General features: G+C 46.8%; 1 protein-coding gene across 3 annotated transcripts in view; it reads right to left on the reverse strand.

Moving 5' to 3' along the window:
• Positions 1-22,641, reverse strand: part of LOC149337815 (agrin-like) — a 353,629-nt gene that overhangs the window by 13,563 nt on the left and 317,425 nt on the right. For all 3 annotated transcript variants that reach the window (XM_089553543.1, XM_089553542.1, XM_089553544.1), the window contains exons 12-14: positions 21,593-21,955; positions 4,386-4,649; positions 2,968-3,086 (exon numbers count right to left, since the gene is read on the reverse strand). In XM_089553543.1, the coding sequence (XP_089409669.1) occupies positions 2,968-3,086; positions 4,386-4,649; positions 21,593-21,955 (746 nt within the window). The remainder of the gene's footprint in view (positions 1-2,967; positions 3,087-4,385; positions 4,650-21,592; positions 21,956-22,641) is intronic.

Below are 22,641 nucleotides of genomic sequence, written 5' to 3' on the forward strand. Positions count from 1 at the left end.
TATTTGCGCCAAGAACAAAATTACAAAGAAAGGCACATATATCCCTGGGCATTCGTGTTACATACCCAGCTGCAGCAAATACTGATCCTCTAATGTAATGTAATAAACACACAGTTGTGCTTAGTTTTGGGTCGTATAGTCCTCTATGTACTAATGAATGCAGTTGAATTATTTTTATTTAATTATTTGTAGATACTGCATAGACCACACGGTCATTTTAGCAGAGTGGTAAAAGCGCGATCTAAAACATGTACAGGAAAATGCACTGAGCACTGGTTGTACAATAGAAAGCACAAAAAAACACAAGACACACCTGGTCTCAAGAACAAATAAATATGTACAAAAAATAAAACTTTAAATTATCACACACAAGGTTACAGCCAAGGAGTAAAATAGCATATAAGAAATAGCATGATTCTAAACATGATAAAAATGCAGTTAATGTTTGTGCAGAAGCGGAGTTGTTTTGCAGCTGATTCCAGTCCATTACTGCGCGAGGGAAAGAATGGATACATGACTGTTGTTACATGAAGAAAACGGGGTTACGTTTAGATTATGCTATCGCAAGTAGCGCATCCGGAAGGGAAAGATCTGATTTTAACTACGTCAGTCTTGTAATGGCCATAATTAATTTATATAAAAACTTCAGCCATGACCACCGATTTTTTTGCGCCAAGGGAATAGATTCGAACTCTTTAAAATATCTGTAAAAGAAGTTCTGGTAAATGTATTATAAATGAAACGCTCAGCTCTTCTTTGTACCTTCTTCTAGTTTAGAGTATTAGTTTTTGTAGAAGGGTCCGAAATCATGACAGCATAGTCTAAAATAAGTAATACAACTGATTTATAAGCCAAGAGACAGACAGAAGGAGTAGAAAACTAGAAGGAGGAAAGGAAGGATTAAACATGGTTAAACCTGTTGTGGTACCGTATGCATTCATAAGGTTGGCCTTCACGTGAAAAATAGTGGCGAGCCGACATGGAGTGTGAGTGGTATTCTCCGCTCCGAAGAAGCTCTCGAGACTGTGCTCACGCATTTCGTGCGTTGAAAAAAAAAGAGAGCTGCAAGAAGCATGCGAAGCAGTTCCTAAACTGCTGTGCCGGGGCCGTTTGCGGAATTCAATGACAAGCGGGAAGCCTACAGAGACCGGACTGGGCGTTGCGTAAATGACAAGGCAGGGAATCATCTGCGGGTGTTAAGGGGTGGAGGGACAAATTTAGCATTTCACTCTGGAAACTGCAGAGCGTGCGAGCCGCCGCTCAGTGAGATAAAGTTTGGTTTGGTTTATTGGGGTTTAACGTCCCAAAGCAACTCAGGCTAGGAGGGACGCCGTAGTGAAGGGCTCCGGAAATTTCCACCACCTGGAGCTTTTTAACATGCACTGACATCGCACAGCACACGGGCCTCTAGAATTTCGCCTCCATCGAAATTCGACCACCACGGCCGGAATTTGGGGCTAGTAGCTTTCGTGCTAGTAGCCGAGTCTAGTCTAGTGCTAGTCTTTCGGGCTAGTAGCCGAGCACCATAACCACTGAGCCACCATGGCGGGCTCAGTGAGATAAGGATTCCAGGCAAAGATAAGAAAGCACGTGAAATGTTGCGTTTCATATTAGAAACAGGGGAGATCGGTACCCTAGTGGTGCGTCTTGAAAGAAGAGGACAACGCGCGGCGTTGTGCTGTTGTGTTTTAGAGCGGGGCGCCCGTTCCTGCGTTTCGCGGCGTCGCCGTTGTCCTTCGTAACCAGCTCCGCCGCCGGGGCAGCGCGCTCCCGGCGCCATTTCTCCCGCATGCCCAAGCCGAAACGCATAGCCGCCGCCGTTCGCCGCTACGTGTATCCCCCCTCCCGCCTTGTTCTTCCGTGGCGGCGACCGAGAGATAGCGCACGGTGTTCTTTCAGACATCAGGCAGCTACCATGGCCGCGGCCGTCAGACACTTTTAACAAATGCGCATGCGCAGAACGCAATGTATCTAGCCGCTCGTTGCGGTCGCGCGCCCGGTATAAAGCATAGCGTAGCGTACGCAAGTTGGGACGCTACGTGCTGCGTAGAGAACACGGCGGCGAGACCCAGGTTGCTCTTCCCGAGCAACTTCTCGCGAGCAGTCATTGGCAGTTGAGTTTTTATCTTCCACACTCACCAATTCCAACGCTACCCGGTTTGCTTCCAACAACAATTTCCTCCTACCAAAAGTTCGTACTAACTATGGCAAGCAGACTGTTAGTATTCATCGATTTCACTATAGAACACCTTACCTCTGAATATTAAAAACTCGCGTTCAGTAATTAATCTTAAACAGACGTTGAAACAATTCTTGATAGCAGACAGTTCACCATTAGTTTCTTTTGGTTCTCTCTTTTTCTTTATTTTCTTCCTTTTTTTCTTTTTCTTCGGAGTTCGTGTTCTTTGTCTACAAATGTATGTATCGTGTCTTAATTCGGTATCATCTTCCATTCTTAAAATGCTGCGCATAGTTTACTTAACCCCATGTTATTATGAACAGGAGGTCCCCTTTCAGTCATTCGAATGTGGGACCTCCTTCTGCATATCACTGTGCATTGTTCAAATGATTGACTAATAAAAAAAAATTCTGATTTAACTGCCACAGGGGTGAGTTTGCGCTCAAGCCGGGAAGCAGGTTGTGATGATATCATAAGGTCACATGATCTAGGTGGCTTAAGAAAAAAAAAAGTATGTACCAACTAACCCAGATTTCAACTCTCCATCTAAGTGGCCCACCTAAGTTGCAGGAGCTTGTTCCAACTGCTCCGCCTGCGAGGCTTGAAACGGTCGACGCCGGACAATTTTTTTTTTCCGGCCTGCGGGTACTAACGCTCTGGCGTTAAAACGAAATTCTCACCAGTAGAGTGCGGCAGCAGTGGTCGCTAGGCAAGAGAATCGAATGTTTCGTCCTGATCAAAGATAGGACGCACGCGAGTAGCGTGAGACGTGAATGTCCGACACTCACGAAACGTTGGCGGCGCCGGAGCCCAAGTCGTAGCGGAACTGGACGCGTCCAGCTTCCAGTCGCAGAGCCAGGAAATCACCTCGGCCGGAGGCGCCTCCGCCGTTGTAGAGGAGGAGGCCCTGCGCACGCGCAGAGGGACTCTGTTGAAGCAGGTGTGTTGCGTCGCTCACGTCCGTGAGGTGGACAGTGCGTTGAGTGCTGTTGGTGCAAATGTTGGTTATCTCAAAGGGCCCCCGAACAAATATCGGGAGCTCACGTTGACTCGACGGAACGAACAGCGCGAAGAAGACACAGAAGCCGTCAGAACAACCTGGGAGCTTGGTATAAATTGAGACAGAGTCTCACGGAGATTAGAAAAGCAATCACAACCAAGGCAGCATGTGCCAACAGTAAAAACTTTGCATGGTTCGTCTCTCTAAACGTAATACTGAAAATTCGTCTCTCTAAACGTAATACTGAACAAATACACAGTCCGAAGAGGAGGCAAGAACGCAACGGGTTGTCGGTCGAAATCCTCTAAAGGTGCCGTTCATCTTTCAGCAGAACATAGAAATTTGAAAATGTTTCCTTTCCAGTAATTTTCACGCTCTTCGGTATAAATTTTGCTGCATGTTTTCCCAGCTGTTGTGCTATTGCGCCAATGCAAAACCGACTGTGGAGTTCTTTGCTCATCCCTCATTCCCTGCACTGGTAGCATGTATTGAAATTGAAACGAGAATAAATCTTCCTACTTGACAAGTCCGAAGCACCGCGTATAAAGCAGCGGTCGGGCGTGAGAAATGAAAACACAGCAATAACCGAACTCTCTGCGCAACAACATCTTGGTCACAAAAACCAAGACCGCGCTAAGTATTTATTTATTTATCTATTCAAATACCCTAAAGGCCCTCCGGGGAGGGTATTACATAGGGGGGCACAGCAATTGACAAAATCAATTGTCAGCATTGCAGGTTTGGTAGTAGATCAAAGGAATAAAGAAGGAATAAAAAAATTCAGGGGGCACTTTGTCTCTCTAAAGTGCTGCAGGCGAAAGCGTTTCCTGGCGCACTGTTTGTTTTTGTATATTTTGTTTTTCATATTTTATTTTTATCTTTCACATTTTATTTATCTTATTTTTGTTTCTTTTCCTATTCTTATTGTCTTTTTATTTTTCCTTTCCATATTTTTATTTTCATCTCTCTTATTGTATATATGAAACCCATGCATTCACTAGATGCGCCTGTATTCTTGCTCATGCCCTGGGCCTTCGCGGCGGAGTGGTAGCGTCTCCGCTTCAAATGCCAAAGGCCCTGATTCGATTCCCAGCCTCGACGCAGTTCCTTTTTAAACGCCGAAACGCGGACAAATCTGCCGACACGGCTGCTAGCGACAGCATGAGGCATTAAAGGCTTTCGCCTTAATAGGCAGTTCTTGTGTACCTGGGGCGCCCTGGTCAGGAACCACAGCTCGAGGGAGAACGCCTGTCCCACATTCTGCAGGCGCGGCAGCTCGAGGTAGCCGTCTCCGGAGAAGTCCGGCACGGTGGCCCGTCCTTCGCACAGGCGTCCGCTGCGCCCCGCAGGGCAGCGGCAGGAGAAGGCGCCGGCTCCTCCTCCTCCTCCCCCCCGCACCAGACAGGAGGCGCCCGAGCCGCACGGGTCCGGGTCGCAGGCACGGCGACGGGCACGCTCGCACTGGGTCCCCTGCGAAGCACGCAATCGAGATGGTGGGGGACACTGAGAAGGCAGCACGGCACCCTCTAGACGGTAGGGTGACTATGAGGGTGCTCTGTCACACATGTTGCTATCTGGGTAGCAACTGCAGGTAGTGCTGGGTAGTATAAGAGAACTTTTTGTTGGTCCAGTCCGTAACTGGTCACTGTAAGTTAAAGGCGCCGAACCCCCCCCCCCCCCCCCACCTCCCCACACACACCCACGCGCACAACACAAGAGAACGGGACAGAGCGCCACTTACAACTGGTTCCTTTTGCACAGACCACTTATACCGGGTGTCCCAGCTAGATGTAACCAAACTTTTAAAAAATGCGAAGTGTCCTAGTCCAGTGAAACCAACTGAGGGTTGTTCATAGTCGCGTGGCCTAGTCTTGAGTATTTTTTCGGTATTCAAAGTTAATTAATTAGTTAAGTTTAATTAGCTTACTTTTCAATTATTGACTTCATGAAGAAAGTGTCAATGAAAAAGTTTTAGATCGCCTCGAAAAACGGCTAGTAGTGCTGTTTCCGTCAAGTTACGATTTACGTAGCTTCATTTATTGGCCTTAAAAGAAAGTTGTCACGTGACCAGCTGCTTGCTCACTTCTCTGCCCCAATGTGCACCCAAAGTCTCATCGAGGAGAGGAATTCAGAAAAAACGGATTTTATTCTTTAAGGCGCGTCTTGGGACGTTGAAGCGGCACTGTTGTCATGTGGAAGCTTTTTCTTATTGTGCGGGTTATGGTTAAAGGCCGGTAAAAAAACTACTTTACGTAAATATTACTTTGCTGCAAATGTCTCAGTAAGCTGTTTCTCAAAGCGATCTACAACTTTTCCATTGACACTTTGTTCCTGAAGTCAATAATTAAAAGTTAGTTAATTAAGCTTAACTAATTAGTCAACCTTGAGGAACGAAAAAAATGCTGCAGACTAGGTCACGCGACTCTAAACAGCCCTCATTTCGTTTCAGACGGCTAGGACACCCCGTGTTTTTAAAAGCTTGGTTACATTTCGCTGGGACACCTGGTATATACACAGCTAGCCAGCGCCTGCGCGAGTAACATATTGTCGACGACGACCACCGCAACTGGGATGCAGTACTCCCTTACGTAACTTTCGCTTATAACACTGCGCTGCAAGAGACGAGTCACTTCACACCGTTTCGCTTAGTCCATGGTCGCGAAGCCACGACTATGCTCGATGCAATGCTTCTTCCTGGTAGTGTAAACTCCGCTGTCGTGGGGGCCGATCGCTTTGTTCACGAAGCTGAGGCCGCCCGCCAACTTGCTCGGCAGCATATTCGGCATCAACAAGCAAAAGACGCTCACAGTTACAACCATCGCCACAGGGATGTCACTTACCAGCCCGGAGAAAACGTTTGGGTGTGGAGCCCAATCCGCCAACGAGTGCGCTCTGAAAAGCTGCTTCGGCGGTACTTTGGCCCCTATAAAGTAATATGCCAACTCGGCGAGGTAAACTATGAAGTTCTCAATCAAGGAACCGTTCGTTCCTCTCGACGACCAACGTCCGAAATTGTGCATGTCGCACGAATGAAGCCTTACTACGCCCGCTAGCAACTCACTCGTCTCTAATTGCGGGCGCCGAAGACTACGGTGTTCAGCGTGCGCGCCCGTCGAGATGGTGGTCGGCCAGAACCGCCTCATAGAATCCCACACTCGCCCTGCTGTCTAACCTCAACACGCTGCCGCTTGAATACTCCGTCGGACAGAATGCCCACGCCTCGGTTTCGGGAACGCTCAACGACCGCGTGCTGCTCGAACTGGCAGTAACAAATGTCCCGACGACTGAGAGCTGTCTCTCTCTCCTCGCATACGAGATTAAGACGGCCGAGACAGTGGATTACGCACCCGTCGACGATAACTGCTACATTCACCAGGACTACTGCCCCTCTGCACGGGCACCCCATGAACAGCAGGTGTTCGTGTGCCAAAATCCCGTGCCCGGGGAGCCCCCATCAGTCCCCACGACCTGCCGCGCCGAGGGCGGCGCTTTCCAGAGGGGGGGAGCAATGCCACATTCCTGGGCACTCTCGTGGCGCCGTCTCCCGGCCGAACTGCCTTAACTGGTATTCTGGCTAGCCTTAGCCATGGTGGCGGGCAGTGCTTCTTCTTCGTCGTCTCTTCTGTGTGGTGCCCTCGGGAGTCCGCTGCTGCCTGGCGCTTCACAGTATAACGTGTCCTGGCCGTCCCGACTGTCTAGCCGTGACAATATTCTCGCATCAAGTCGCAGATGATAATCAACGCTCAAAAATCCTTTTTTTTTCGCCTTATACAAATATATCGATGTTTCAATGACGCACAAACTGCCTTTCTTGCTGGTATAGAACGCTTCAATCAGTTAACAATCCGCACGTTTGAAAAACATGGCTGACAAGAGCGTGAAGGGCAGGATTTAATATGCTGCGGTAAATTTCGGTCTTCTTTATTTTTCTCTGCGTTTAGTTCATGTTCTCTGATTCGCTCATTCTCACAGCGCCCTATTTGTCCTATACAGGAAGGACCGCACGAGTGGAGAATTTCGAAATCTACTCCTTCGATACATCTCACGAATGGTTGCCCATGCGTGGTTCCGCAGCCGCTTTCGTTTTCTTTTTTACTTTCTCTTTTCGGTTCGAGGGTAAACGCTCGAGAGCTTCAGGCGGCCTGAAAAGACGAGCGGAACACCATGTATGTTCGAAACTTTCTCCAGCTTGTGTGTCAACTTGTGCACATGGTGTAGGAGATCCGTATTTAAAGACAAGACTAGAAGTTTGTGAATTCCTGAAAACTGAGGTTGAGGTTTGGAATAAGAGGGCAATTTCTCATTGGCATCCACACAAGCGCAGCCATAAGGCTACAAAGGATAGCTATGCAGCTTTCTCAGAAATTTCGTAGTTAAATAAAGATTCGTCCTGGTCCGGGGTTCGAATCCCGGTACACCCCTTCGCCGGAGCAGTCGCTCTACGAACTGAGCTAACCAGGACGGCAAGCTTATGGCAGGGCGAGAGCGAATTGATCAATAACTCGAAGTGGGAACAGTGCTGGTCTAATGTTTAGGGGAATCTGCCAATATGGAGTAGATTCGTAACAAGAGTGTAACAACCCGTTGGCATCCACAAAAGCGCAGTCATTTATTAAAAAACGTACATTACAAATCTTATTAAACACCTACTCCACCTTGGGGGATTCCCTTAAGCATTCGACCAGCACTGTTCCCACTTCGTGTCATTGATAATTCACTCCTGCCCTACCATTAGCTTGCCGTCTAGGTTAGCTCAGTTAGTAGAACGACTGCTTCAGTGAAGCGGTTATCCCGGGTTCAAACCCCGGACCAGGACAAATTTTTCTTTAACCACGAAGTTTCTGAGAAAGCTGTTAGCTTTCCTTTGTAGCCGCAGGGCTGCGCTTAGATAGATGCCAATGAGTAATTACGCCCTTATTACAAATCTACTCCACCTTGGGGAATTCCTCCAAACACCGAGCTACATTTGTTTTGATGCGGTATCCTTGCCGGAAGACATATCGGACCTCGTAGGTCAGAACCTGCTGCGGCAACATGGCATCGATATAATACTAAGTCAGAACTGCCTCTGCTGTCGCGGGGCTTTGGTCCCATTAGCAAACCGAGAGGTTGAGTACGCTGCATGAGTGGACTGCGGGGAACAGAGCGCGGAAGAGTGCTCGCCAACACACGCAGGTGTTAGTGTTAGGACAACGAGAGAAACGGTGGTGCCGCCCCGGTCTGAGATTATCTGTGTGGCAGCGATTGCAGCTCAGACTGATGAGGGGCACATAGGAGTCGTTGAACCTATAGAAGGACTTGCAATAGCTACATTCACCACGTCTGAAGTAGATGAGCAAGGAACCGCGATTTGCACCACAGGGCTCGTTAGCGAGAGGAAAGAAAAAGGAGCGAACTTGCAGTTTGACCTCTCTCACATAGACCGCAAAGAGCAAGGTAGAGTCGCGAGTCTCCTACAGCGCTACTCGGATGTGTCTGCAGCATACAAGCTAGACCTGGGAAAGTGCACTTGTTGACTGGGGCTCGCGCATCTTCAGCACGATGACGATGCCGATCCTTCGCTAGTGACGTGATCTGTGATGAAATTATAAAAGCCTATCTGGTGACTGTGTTTTTTACTGCGACAAAGTGTGTTATTGCGTCCTGCTAGGGAGGACGAATTTACTATTCTTGCTCTGCTCTTGTTGACTAGGGCTCGCACATCTTCAGTACGATGACTCGCCAATCCGTCACTAGTGACGCATCTGTGATGAAATTACGGAAGCCTATCTGGTGACTTCTGTGCGTTTTTTTACTGCGACAAAGTGTGTTATTGTGGCCCGCGAGCGAGAACGAGTTTGATACTCTTGCCTTGCACTTGTTGACTGGGATCGCGCATCTTCTGCACGATCACTCGCAGATTCGTCACTGGCGACGTCACCGCCGATGTGATTATATAAGCCTGGCTGGCAAGCTTTGTGTGGTTTTTACTGCAGCAACATAAGTCTGTTTGGCTCCATCTTGCCATGCAGGCCGAGCTGGTTAAGACACTGTGAAAGCCAACAAGATGAATACGGTCAGAGCTATATAAATCAGATGAGTACCCCATGTGAGTGCCTATGAATGTGCATCCATTGGATACTTTTTAGCGCTCTGCGAACAAGTCATACCTCTGGAGAATAACCAAATGACTAAATGGTGTCTTATACACCCTATTGTGCATTACCTAGTGGGAATAAACAAATTCCTTTGGTGTCACTTCAGCATAAGTATAAGCATTATCACGTCGCGCCGTTAATGCCTCATTGGAGGTTTTGAAGGATGAAGTAGAAAAATAAACATTTGCATGTTTTTTACACTCCTTAAGTAAGACGCTCACTACGTATGGTTGAAAGAGCTACTAAAACCTTCTGTCGGTATTCTATAGCAAGACTAGAAATAGCGATTGGCTGCGAGAATCGCAAACAATTGTACTCATTCCTGCAAAACAAAAGTTATGAAATAAAAGATCAAATCTTCCCGCCTGAATACAGCTGAAATGTGCCGTTAGACTTTAGTGAGAACCATCACAAAATGGCGCTTGTCGCTAGCTGTCAGGTTGAATAGTCAGTCCGTGACTAGAGCACTCAAGGCGGATGCGAAGAAGTTCGCTCCTTAGCCTTCGTGATAACTATGCGGCGCGTTTACCCGAAATTCGGGTTTCAAATATATTCCTCATGAAGCGTGAATATAATTTTGTGCGTGAGGAGGAATGTCGTTCACTCTCTTGTTTAACGAATTTCCATGGAAGATATTATTCATTCATTCATTTCCATCAAAGATGGTGGAGGCGAGGCAAAAAGCTGCGATAGCAGCTTGACAAGTCCTCGTCCCCTACAAAGCAGCAGCAGTACACGCCGACAACCCGACACATATTTCTTCGAAAAACGAAAAGAGAGGAAAAAAGAAAAAAAAAATATATATATATATATATATATATATATATATATATATAAACGTAATTCGGTTGACACACGGTAGAAAAACAACAACTTTATTCTAACGTTTCGACCATGGTCTGGCCTTCGTCAGAGTGATGGGGCACAGGCAAAAGACAGTTTATAAGGGAACGTACGCGGGGAGGGAACATTCTGATTGGCGCATCGCAGCGGCAAACACCTCAGTATGAATCGCCAGTGAATGATAAATGTAATCAACGAAGCACCGTCAAAAAATACTAAATCATCGTGGAGGATAACTGCAATCACATTGTGAAAAAAAAAAATGTAAATAATACAAAATGTTTTGGTCCTAGCTCAAATGCACAAGAAAAGGCGAACAACAACAACAAAAAAAAAACAGATAAATAAATGAATAAAAAATAAAATCATCACACACGAGAACACAGGTGAATACTGCTTTTGACTAAACAACGCCTCTTGTGAAAGGGTATGGTACTAAGATGCGGTGTTGTTTCAGAGATAAACAATTTACTAAGACAGAAAAAAGCGGCGCTAACAGTAAAAAGAGGACGAAAATGATCAGTGTAGATGAAACACGGCATGATACTATGAAGTGTTGCGGTTATGACGATAGGAAAGCCAGCTTCCCAACATTTTCATTGAGACCATAAGAAACAGTATTAAATTTGTGCATAAAAAATGATTCACGAACTTCGCGTTCATGATGGGTCCTGAAGCCTGATTCCAGTAACGTTACTTGGAGTTTATCGAAAGGGTGCTTAGTGCTGCTCACATGTTTAGAGATAGGAAGGCTAGGCACTGTCTTGCAATGAGCTTTGTGATTATTAAAACGATATCTGAATGGTGTCTCTGTTTGGCCAATATACTGAATTTTGCAGACTGAGCATTCAAGCATGTAGATTACGTTGCTGGTATCACATGAGTAGTTTCCCCGAATTTTCAGTTTAAAGTTCGATGCAGTGCTGGAAGCCGTTACTGATGTCATCATCTGCGCGCAGACTTTGCAACGTGATTTATTACATGGATGACAGCCGATCGACACACTTGTGCTGGTTTTAGAAGAAGTGAGAATGTCACTGAGGTTTTTGCCACGGCGATAGACGACACGGGGAGCTTGTTGAAAAATGTGTTTGAGTCGATCACTTTGCATGAGAATGACATGGTGTTTCTTCAAAACGCCCGCGACGTTTGGAACCGATGCTGAGTGGGTTAGTACCACGTTGATATGCGATTGATGGTATGGTTGGTGTTTTGCTCTGAGGAGTGCCTCACGGTCAAGAAGGCCTGCGCGTTCTACAGCGTCGTTTATTAATCCCGCAGGATATTTCCGTTTCGTCAGGGCGTTTCGGAGGTTAGTACAGTTTCTTTCGAAGTCGCGCTGGTCAGAACATATCCGTCTAAAGCGGACTGCTTGTCCATATGGGATGCTAGTCTTCCAGTGTTTAAGGTGGCTGCTTTCGAAATGTAAGTATTGTGGTCTGTCACTGGGTTTCCGGTATAAATCTGTGCTAAGTTTGCCATTCTTTATTGAAACTGTTACATCTAGAAAACTAATTGTGGTTGCCGAGTAAGAATGAGAGAAAGTAATGGCCTCATGCGCGTTATTAAAACTAGAGATGAATGATAGAAGTTCAGCTTCACCATGCTCCCAGATAAGAAAAATGTCGTCAATGAATCTTTTGTAGTAGAAGGGTTTTAATGGGTGCGTAGCAAGAAACTGGTCTTCCAATACACCCATAAATATGTTGGCGTAGTTGGGACCAATCCGTGTGCCCATCGATGTCCCGTTTATCTGGACATAATGTCTATTATCAAATTCGAAGTTGTTAAGTTGGAGTATTAATTTCAAAAGTATGGCTAGCGTGGGACCATCAACGTTGGAACCAAAGTCTTGCTTCTCAAAAGCCTGCACAGCTGACTGGATGCCGTCGAAATGGGGAATGTTAGTATAAAGCGACGCAACATCAAGGGTTACAAGCAAAGCACCATGGGGGATGCTGATGCCGGCTATTTCGGCTAGGAAGTGTGTTGTGTCCTTTATGAAGGACTGAAATGTTGCAGGAATTTTGTTGATAAGGGTGTCAACGTAGCTTGACAGTCTTTCAGTCACGGTTCCTATTCCGAAAATGATTGGTCGGCCAGGGTTGTTGGGTTTGTTAATTTTGGGCAATAAGTAAAATCTGCGTAGTGCAGGGCTCAGTGGAATTATTGAATTGACTGTACTTTTATCCAATTTGTTACTGAGAATGAGATTGGGCAAGGTTTTTTCCAAATCAGTTTTAAACTGAGCAGTTGGATCGCTGTCTAGGAGACGGTAAAATGAAGTATCTGCAAGCTGCCTTTCGGCTTCAGCGACATAATCGGTTTTGTTCATGACCACGATGGCACCACCCTTGTCAGCCGGCTTGATAACAATGCCAGTTTGAGAAGCTAGTCTTTTTATTGCTGCGGTTTCTTTTCCGGAAAGGTTGCGACGGAAATTCTTTTTAGTGTTGTATGCTTCTAGCACATCCTTTTGAACTGCCTTAATGTAGATGTCAAGGCAGTTTTCTCTCTGAGTAGGGGGGGTCCAGTGATTTTGCGACGGCAAATTTTCATCTCGTTTCGGATCTTGTGGTCGGTCATGGAAGTATTCTTTAAGTCTCATATAGCGGGCAAAATTTTCTAAGTCTTTGAACAGTTGAAACTCATTAAACGCACCGGACGCGGGGCAGAAATTAAGACCATGTGACAGGGCACTCTCGTCGACAGGAGTCAAGGTGAAGTTTGATAGATTAATAACTGAGTTTTGCAAGAGAGATGGCAGTGGCAGCAGAGGCTGGCACTGCGTGGAGGGAAATATTTTGTCGCGCGAAAGCTTTTTTGATTTGATGGCATTTATCTCGGCCCACTTTTTGTCTTTGTAGACTTCAAGGGCGGTTAGTTCTTCGGAAGACAGATTAGAGTGGTTGAGCAATTGCTTCTCTGTATTTGTTACTGAATTTAGGGTTGATCGGTGGTGATCCAGAACAACACGCGTAATTCCTAGAGCAGCCGTTGCTGAAATGTTTTCCCACTTTGCAGCGTTGCTGCTGGACAGTTTGGACGTTGGTGGTTTGACATTTACACGGAGACCACGCGGAGCAGTTGAGGATGCCACATAATTTTCTAAAGTGTTAACATGAAGTTGCGAACGAATACGTTTTTCAACAACTTTTCTAATGCGTAGGAATTTGTCTGAGTATATGGCACAAAAACTGGCGTCAGGAAGCAAATTTCTTAGTCAACAGGCGGGTTTTCTTACAGTGTTTGGGCGTTTCTTTCGTAGGTTGTAGCTGTCCTCGGTCGAGGCATGGTCGGCTGGAGTTGGAACAGACGTAGCGTTTGTCCTGGAAGCTTTTGCTCTAGAAGTGGAGGCTCCAGAGCCCAGAGTGTTGCGATCCTGAGGGTTGGAACATGGCGTAGTTTTATCCCGAGGGCCACGATGTCGGGGTTTGGAAACACTGGCACCACAGTGCCGAGAGCCGGAGCTTTGGGCGTCGAAAACTCGAAGGTTTAAAGTATGAGGGTCGCTAGCTGATTCTGGGAGCAGTAATGGCACAATCGGAAGGAAGCAGAGCTGAGTCAGCGGGACTAGAGGTGCTAGAAGCATGGTCATCATCAGCAGGAATGCCGGTCGCTGAAACATCAGGAGCAAGAGGCACGAAGCAGGAGCGTCGGGAACGATGGTGTCGAGAGCGCAGTCGTCAAGGGCAAGAGCATCGGTAGCTGGGACGTCGAGGACACGAGTTTCGGGAGCAGCAGCGTCGGGAGAAGCAGCGTCGGGAGCAGCAACGCCGGGAGCAGCAACGCCGGGAGCAGCAACCCCGGGAACAGCAGTGCCGTGAGCAGCAACACCGGAAGCAGTAGCGCCGGGAGCAGTAGCGCCGGGAGCAGTAGCGCCGGGAGCAGTAGCGCCGGGAGCAGTAGCGCCGGGAGCAAGGACGTCGGCAACAGAAGCCCCAGGTGCTCCGGGAAGAACGCCAGGCGGGCGGTCGTGGAGAACGGGCGTGCACGGGAATGGAGCATCACGCGCACTAGGGCTATAAGCTGGGCCACCAGCAGCACGGTTGTCGGCAACAGCGGCGTTGACAGCACGAGCGTTAATAGACGTCGCGCGTGAGGCTGAATCCGGGGAACCGGAGACGTGAGAGCCGAAAGTGGTAGCATCTGGTGCGCACTCCCTCCAGGAGGAAGCTCCTAGATCCTTTGACGTTTGGAGCAAAGTTGCTTAATTCTGCTCGAAATCAGGGCGGTGCCGTCATAGCTTGGATGGAAGCCATCTGTAGCGAGTACGCGTGCTGGTGGAAGCCACTCAAAGCCATGATCCATATAATGCACGAGCTTGGTGCGTCTGCAGAAGGTTCGTAGACGGCTGTTGAAGATGCAAGTCTCACGGTTGCGCCAATGAAGTCTCTCGTCTCTGCGCTTTCGACGATTTGCTGTTCTGGGAAGGATTAGGCTTGCGTATAAGCGAGTAATACCGGGCCGGGTCGTCGCAATATGGTCCAGTAATTTGCAGTACCTTTCAAACGCAGACCGACCCGAGCAGGAAGCTAGATCGTTGGTTCCGATGTGTAGCAGAATAGTTGAGGCTGTTGGTGGCACTAAGTTCAGGAGGACGAACGCATCCATCTCAGGGAGCAGGAAGCTAGATCGGAACCAACGATCTAGCTTCCTGCTCGGGTCGGTCTGCGTTTGAAAGGTACTGCAAATTACTGGACCATATTGCGACGACCCGGCCCGGTATTACTCGCTTATACGCAAGCCTAATCCTTCCCAGAACAGCAAATCGTCGAAAGCGCAGAGACGAGAGACTTCATTGGCGCAACCGTGAGACTTGCATCTTCAACAGCCTTCTGCGAACCTTCTGCAGACGCTCCAAGCTCGTGCATTATGTGGATCATAACTTTGAGTGGCTTCCACCAGCACGCGTACTCGCTACAGATGGCTTCCATCCAAGCTATGACGGCACCGCCCTGAATGCGAGCAGAATTAAGCAACTTTGCTCCAAACGTACATCGGATCTAGGAGCTTCCTCCTGGAGGGAGTGCGCACCAGATGCTACCACTTTCGGCTCTCACGTCTCCGGTTCCCCGGATTCAGCCTCACGCGCGACGTCTATTAACGCTCGTGCTGTCAACGCCGCTGTTGCCGACAACCGTGCTGCTGGTGGACCATCTTCTAGCCCTAGTGCGCGTGATGCTCCATTCCCGTGCACGCCCGTTCTCCACGACCGCCCGCCTGGCGTTCTTCCCGGAGCGCCTGGGGCTTCTGTTGCCGACGTCCTTGCTCCCGGCGCTACTGCTCCCGGCGCTACTGCTCCCGGCGCTACTGTTCCCGGCGTTGCTGCTCCCGGCGTTGCTGCTCCCGGCGTTGCTGCTCCCGGCGTTGCTGCTCCCGTCGTTCCTGCTCCCGGCGTTGCTGCTCCCGACGCTGCTTCTCCCGACGCTGCTGCTCCCGAAACTCGTGTCCTCGACGTCCCAGCTACCGATGCTCTTGCCCTTGACGACTGCGCTCTCGACACCATCGTTCCCGACGCTCCTGCTTCGTGCTCTCTTGCTCCTGATGTTTCAGCGACCGGCATTCCTGCTGATGATGACCATGCTTCTAGCACCTCTAGTCCCGCTGACTCAGCTCTGCTTCCTTCCGATTGTGCCATTACTGTTCCCAGAATACTGCTCCCAGAATCAGCTAGCGACCCTCATACTTTAAACCTTCGAGTTTTCGACGCCCAAAGCTCCGGCTCTCGGGACTGTGGTGCCAATGTTTCCAAACCCCGACATCGTGGCCCGCGGGATAAAACTACGCCATGTTCCAACCCTCAGGATCGCAACACTCTGGGCTCTGGAGCCTCCACTTCTAGAGCAAAAGCTTCCAGGACAAACGCTACGTCTGTTCCAACTCCAGCCGACCATGCCTCGACCGAGGACAGCTACAACCTACGAAAGAAACGCCCAAACACCGTAAGAAAACCCGCCTGTTGACTAAGAAATTCGCTTCCTGACGCCAGTTTTTGTCCCATATACTCAGACAAATTCCTACGCATTAGAAAAGTTGTTGAAAAACGTATTCGTTCGCAACTTCATGTTATCACTTTAGAAAGTTATGTGGCATCCTCAACTGCTCCGCGTGGTCTCCGTGTAAATGTCAAACCAGCAACGTCCAAACTGTCCAGCAGCAACGCTGCAAAGTGGGAAAACATTTCAGCAACGGCTGCTCTAGGATTTACGCGTGTTGTTCTGGATCACCACCGATCAACCCTAAATTCAGTAACAAATACAGAGAAGCAATTGCTCAACCACTCTAATCTGTCTTCCGAAGAACTAACCGCCCTTGAAGTCTACAAAGACAAAAAGTGGGCCGTGATAAATGCCATCAAATCAAAAAAGCTTTCGCGCGACAAAATATTTCCCTCCACGCAGTGCCAGCCTTTGCTGCCACTGCCATCTCTCTTGCAAAATTCAGTTATTAATCTATCAAACTTCACCTTGACTCCTGACGACGAGAGTGCCCTGTCACATGGTCTTAATTTCTGCCCCGCGGCCGGTGGGTTTAATGAGTTTCAACTGTTCAAAGACTTAGAAAATTTTGCCCGCAATATGAGACTTAAAGAATACTTCCATGACCGACCACAAGATCCGAAACGAGATGAAAATTTGCCGTCGCAAAATCACTGGACCCCCCCTACTCAGAGAGAAAACTGCCTTGACATCTACATTAAGGCAGTTCAAAAGGATGTGCTAGAAGCATACAACACTAAAAAGAATTTCCGTCGCAACCTTTCCGGAAAAGAAACCGCAGCAATAAAAAGACTAGCTTCTCAAACTGAGATTGTTATCAAGGACAGCAGCTTGGGCATGTTGGTTATTCATTTGTGACGGAGCAGCGCAAAACACCGGGACAAGAGCGCTTGTCTCTTGTCCCGGTGTTTTGCGCTGTTCCGTCACAAATTGTTATCAAGCCGGCTGACAAGGGTGGTGCCATCGTGGTCATGAACAAAACCGATTATGTCGCTGAAGCCGAAAGGCAGCTTGCAGATACTTCATTTTACCGTCTCCTAGACAGCGATCCAACTGCTCAGTTTAAAACTGATTTGGAAAAAACCTTGTCCAATCTCATTCTCAGTAACAAACTGGATAAAAGTACAGTGAATTCAATAATTCCACTGAGCCCTGCACCAGGCAGATTTTACTTATTGCCCAAAATTCACAAACCCAACAACCCTGGCCGACCAATCATTTTCGGAATAGGAACCGTGACTGAAAGACTGTCAAGCTACGTTGACACCCTTATCAACAAAATTCCTGCAACATTTCAGTCCTTCATAAAGGACACAACACACTTCCTAGCCGAAATAGCCGGCATCAGCATCCCCCATGGTGCTTTGCTTGTAACCCTTGATGTTGCGTCGCTTTATACTAACATTCCCCATTTCGACGGCATCCAGTCAGCTGTGCAGGCTTTTGAGAAGCAAGACTTTGGTTCCAACGTTGATGGTCCCACGCTAGCCATACTTTTGAAATTAATACTCCAACTTAACAACTTCGAATTTGATAATAGACATTATGTCCAGATAAACGGGACATCGATGGGCACACGGATTGGTCCCAACTACGCCAACATATTTATGGGTGTATTGGAAGACCAGTTTCTTGCTATGCACCCATTAAAACCCTTCTACTACAAAAGATTCATTGACGACATTTTTCTTATCTGGGAGCATGGTGAAGCTGAACTTCTATCATTCATCTCTAGTTTTAATAACGCGCATGAGGCCATTACTTTCTCTCATTCTTACTAGGCAACCACAATTAGTTTTCTAGATGTAACAGTTTCAAGAAAGAATGGCAAACTTAGCACAGATTTATACCGGAAACCCAGTGACAGACCACAATACTTACATTTCGAAAGCAGCCACCTTAAACACTGGAAGACTAGCATCCCATATGGACAAGCAGTCCGCTTTAGACGGATATGTTCTGACCAGCGCGACTTCGAAAGAAACTGTACTAACCTCCGAAACGCCCTGACGAAACGGAAATATCCTGCGGGATTAATAAACGACGCTGTAGAACGCGCAGGCCTTCTTGACCGGGAGGCACTCCTCAGAGCAAAACACCAACCATACCATCAATCGCATATCAACCTGGTACTAACCCACTCAGCATCGGTTCCAAACGTCGCGGGCGTTTTGAAGAAACACCATGTCATTCTCATGCAAAGTGATCGACTCAAACACATTTTTCAACAAGCTCCCCGTGTCGTCTATCGCCGTGGCAAAAACCTCAGTGACATTTTCACTTCTTCTAAAACCAGCACAAGTGTGTCGATCGGCTGTCATCCATGTAATAAATCACGTTGCAAAGTCTGCGCGCAGATGATGACATCAGTAACGGCTGCCAGCACTGCATCGAACTTTAAACTGAAAATTCGGGGAAACTACTCATGTGATACCAGCAACGTAATCTACATGCTTGAATGCTCAGTCTGCAAAATTCAGTATATTGGCCAAACAGAGACACCATTCAGATATCGTTTTAATAATCACAAAGCTCATTGCAAGACAGTGCCTAGCCTTCCTATCTTTAAACATGTGAGCAGCACTAAGCACCCTTTCGATAAAATCCAAGTAACGTTACTGGAATCAGGCTTCAAGACCCATCATGAACGCGAAGTTCGTGAATCATTTTTTATACACAAATTTAATACTGTTTCTTGTGGTCTCAATGAAAATGTTGAGAAGCTGAGTTGCCTATCGTCATAACCGCAACACTTCATAGTATCATGCCATGTTTCATCTACACTGATCATTTTCGTCCTCTTTTTACTGTTAGCGCCGCTTTGTTCTGTCTTAGTAAATTGTTTATCTCTGAAACAACACCGCATCTTAGTACCACATCCTTTCACAAGAGGCGTTGTTTAATCAAAAGCAGTATTCACCTGTGTTCTCGTGTGTGATGATTTTATTTTTTTATTTATTTATTTGTTTTTTTGTTGTTGTTGTTGTTCGCCTTTTCTTGTGCATTTGAGCTAGGACCAAAACGTTTTTGTATTATTTACATTTTTTTTCACAATGTGATTGCAGTTATCCTCCACGATGATTTAGTAATTTCTGACGGTGCTTCGTTGATTACATTTATCATTCACTGGCGATTCATACTGAGGTGTTTGCCGCTGCGATGCGCCAATCAGAATGTTCCCTCCCCGCGTACGTTCCCTTATAAACTGTGTCTTTTGCCTGTGCCCCATCACTCTGGCGAAGGCCAGACCATGGTCGAAACGTTAGAATAAAGTTGTTGTTTTTCTACCGTGTGTCAACCGAATTACGTTTATATATATATATATATATATATATATATATATATATATATATATATATATATATATATGATAAAGTATAGAATGTACCGCTCGAACAATAAACAACGGTAAAATAAAGAATGTACGAATTGCACACAACAAAAGTATACACTTGTTAACAAACTGATAAGGGAAGTGATGTACAATGAACGCAGTTCTTTTCCTGCGAAAAAAGAGATGAATACAAGTGTCTAAGTCGGATGAAGACTAGATACTAATAACAGACAAAGAAGCATTGAACTCTGTAAATACACTGCAAAGAACAATGTAATGGCAAAAAGGAGCGCTGAAATGTAATACAGCGAGATAAACTCGACTTTGGTTGATATCTCGTATTTAAGAGAGCATTCACAAATGTATGTATTCATGACAAATGAATTAGGCACAGCTTAAGTATGAGTAAAAATATTCAGAACATACAAAAGTGGCAGATGGCAGTATTTGTCGTGTAGTAACTGAGCTCCCATTGTGGCACCGTAGCAGTGGAGATGGGTCAGACGGCATTAGAGTACAGGTGGGGCAAGAACACAGCAATAAACTTGGACGAATTGCCACACAAGTCGACATAACTTATTTCAGAATATAGAGAGAAAATAGCTTAGAATGGCAAAGAACCAGATTGGGACAAGTGAAAAGAAGTACAAATGAAATAAGGCCGCCGCTTAAACTTACGGGGCTAGCGTGCGAGTCACCCCTTTCCCGGACTCATAGGAAATGCCAATAAATCCATCTATGCACTCCAACCTTCCAACGTTTCCAATCTAACGATTTAAATAATTGGATTATTAAATTTTTTACAAGCGGTAAAATACGCACAATGCTCTAGGACCCATAGCCAAAGGCTAGTTTCGGGTCCATCACAAAACTGTACATTATAAATGCGGCACGCGAAGATGACACATTCCGTTCATAAAATAAAAGTCACATTCTCAACAATTTAGAGATAAACAAAAGTAAGCGTACAAAATACACACATCCTCACAAAAAGAAAAACAATACACCATAACTTCAGATATTCATCAGGAACGTTTTGAGAGATTGCCCAAAGTTTGTTTTCAGCTTAATACCATCAGGTATACCATTCCAATTCAAAACTTCACTGAACTGCATTAGTCTTTGCCCATAACTATTGCGACACACTGGTAAGTTGAAATGTTTGGCACTATAGCCGCCCTAGTTTCCCTTTTAGGTGGTATAAATATGCTATGGGGAAGTGTAAACAGTTGCGAAGTGTTGCAATATTAACACAATATCTCAATCAAACAAGACTAATTAATAACGCCAAGCAAACCATCTAAGTATTTATTTATTTATTTATTGAACCTCACAGGCCCCAAGGGGCATTGCGTAAAGGGAGTTACGATGTCAAAAAGGATTTCAGTATCAAGAGGAAAACACTGGGTATATCAGTTTCAAAACAGAACATAATTCACAAGAACTAACAGAAAACTACATCGTACCTACACCGTGCAATACTTACAGGTGCATGCATACATATACACAGAAACATAAGGCTAACATGGTAACACATATACGTTGTACAAAATAACACATGTACGTTTTTACTCTGCTGAAAAAAAGTTCTATGATGCAATAACCTCATAGAGGCTTCATCATAGAATATCACACAATTTGTATGGTTTATTGGTTTATTGGGGCTTAACGTCCCAAAGCAGCTCAGGCTATGAGAGACGCCGTAGTGAAAGGCTCCGGAAATTTTGACCACCTGGGGTTCTTTAACGTGCACTGACATCGCACAGCACACGGGCCTCTAGAATTTCTCCTCCAAAGAAATTCATCCGCCGCGGCCGGCTTTGAACCCGCGTCCTTCGGGTCAGCAGCCGAGCGCCGTAACCACTGAGCCACCGCATCATAAAATTTGTATGATATTCTATGACATCTCTTGATGACTGTATGATTTTACAGAAATGTATGACATTTGTTTAAAAATTTTCTATGATTTGTATGATAAGTCTATGATATTTGTATGGCAAACTGTATGAGTTTATTGCATGATAGAACTTTTTCCAGCAGGGTAGTGCTAGCAGTACAAGTTTAACAAGCTTAAGAGTCTGCGTAGACTATTATTACCTGGAATCCCGGCGCGCAGAGGCAGCTGTAGTTTCCCGGCCCGTGGTCGAGGCAGGTTGCGCCGTTGAGGCAGGGTCCGCACGGGGGTCCGCACTCCCGGAGGCGCACGGCGCGCAGCACGTCGCGCGAGGCGCCGGGCCCGGAAAGGCGGACGTCCCTCTTCCCGAGGCGCAGGCGGCGCAGGCAGCCGCGGAAGCCCCGCTCCACGCCGCCCACGTTGTCCACCACTCCGGCGGGGGGTCCCAGGCCCCGGGGACCCGGCAGCCAGCCCACGAACAGGTTCTCGGCCAGGTCCAGGGACTGGAGCAGGCCCCCCGACCGGCCCCGGATGTCCGCCTCGCCGTCGAGCGTCAGGAAGCCGTCCTGCACCGACGCAGTATCCCCCGTTGGCAGTAAAGTCCGGCTCGGACGTGGCGTGTTGTGTAGTCGTAGAGTTACTGTATATGCTACCAAAAGTGGCAGAGTTGCGCGTAGGTCCGCCATCTTGCCTGCCAAGCAACCGAAGTTATGCGGCAAAGCCGCTCTCCGTTTCTGCAGGCGACGTGCCTAATGCATCACCGATCGATCGGGCTCGCTTTTCCGAGGTTTTTAAACCACTTTTTTGCTTGATCTCAAACAAAGAGCATCGAAACAGCTGACTGTATAACCTAGTCAAATATTGTAGTCAATATAGTCTTTCTATAGTCTTTCTAGCGCGCGTCTTGAACTGCAGCAGCAGGCGATTCCCACTGTCGCCTTCCCCGAACTATATACCTGATAATTTAAGGGCAGACTCAGTATTCCAAATATCCCGTGCAAATGCAGCATTCATTCATCTTTGTGGCAACATTTAATCACCCCTGCGTTAAAAAACCTGTTTATAGTCCACTTTACTACTAAAGTTAAGAGGCGGAACTATAAAAATGACAGTATCAAATCCAGAATACAGTTTACTCAAAACTGGATGAACGTTAGCAGCTGAAGTAAACAATCAGATGCCTAAACATGTTTGCCTCGCTTAAAAATTGTTTGCCATTCAGGATTTATGCCAACAGGGATAATTACGCAAC

The sequence above is a fragment of the Amblyomma mixtum genome, chromosome 7, assembly GCF_055824585.1.
Source record: "Amblyomma mixtum isolate Tamu chromosome 7, ASM5582458v1, whole genome shotgun sequence".
NCBI classification, from domain to species: Eukaryota; Metazoa; Arthropoda; class Arachnida; order Ixodida; family Ixodidae; genus Amblyomma; species Amblyomma mixtum.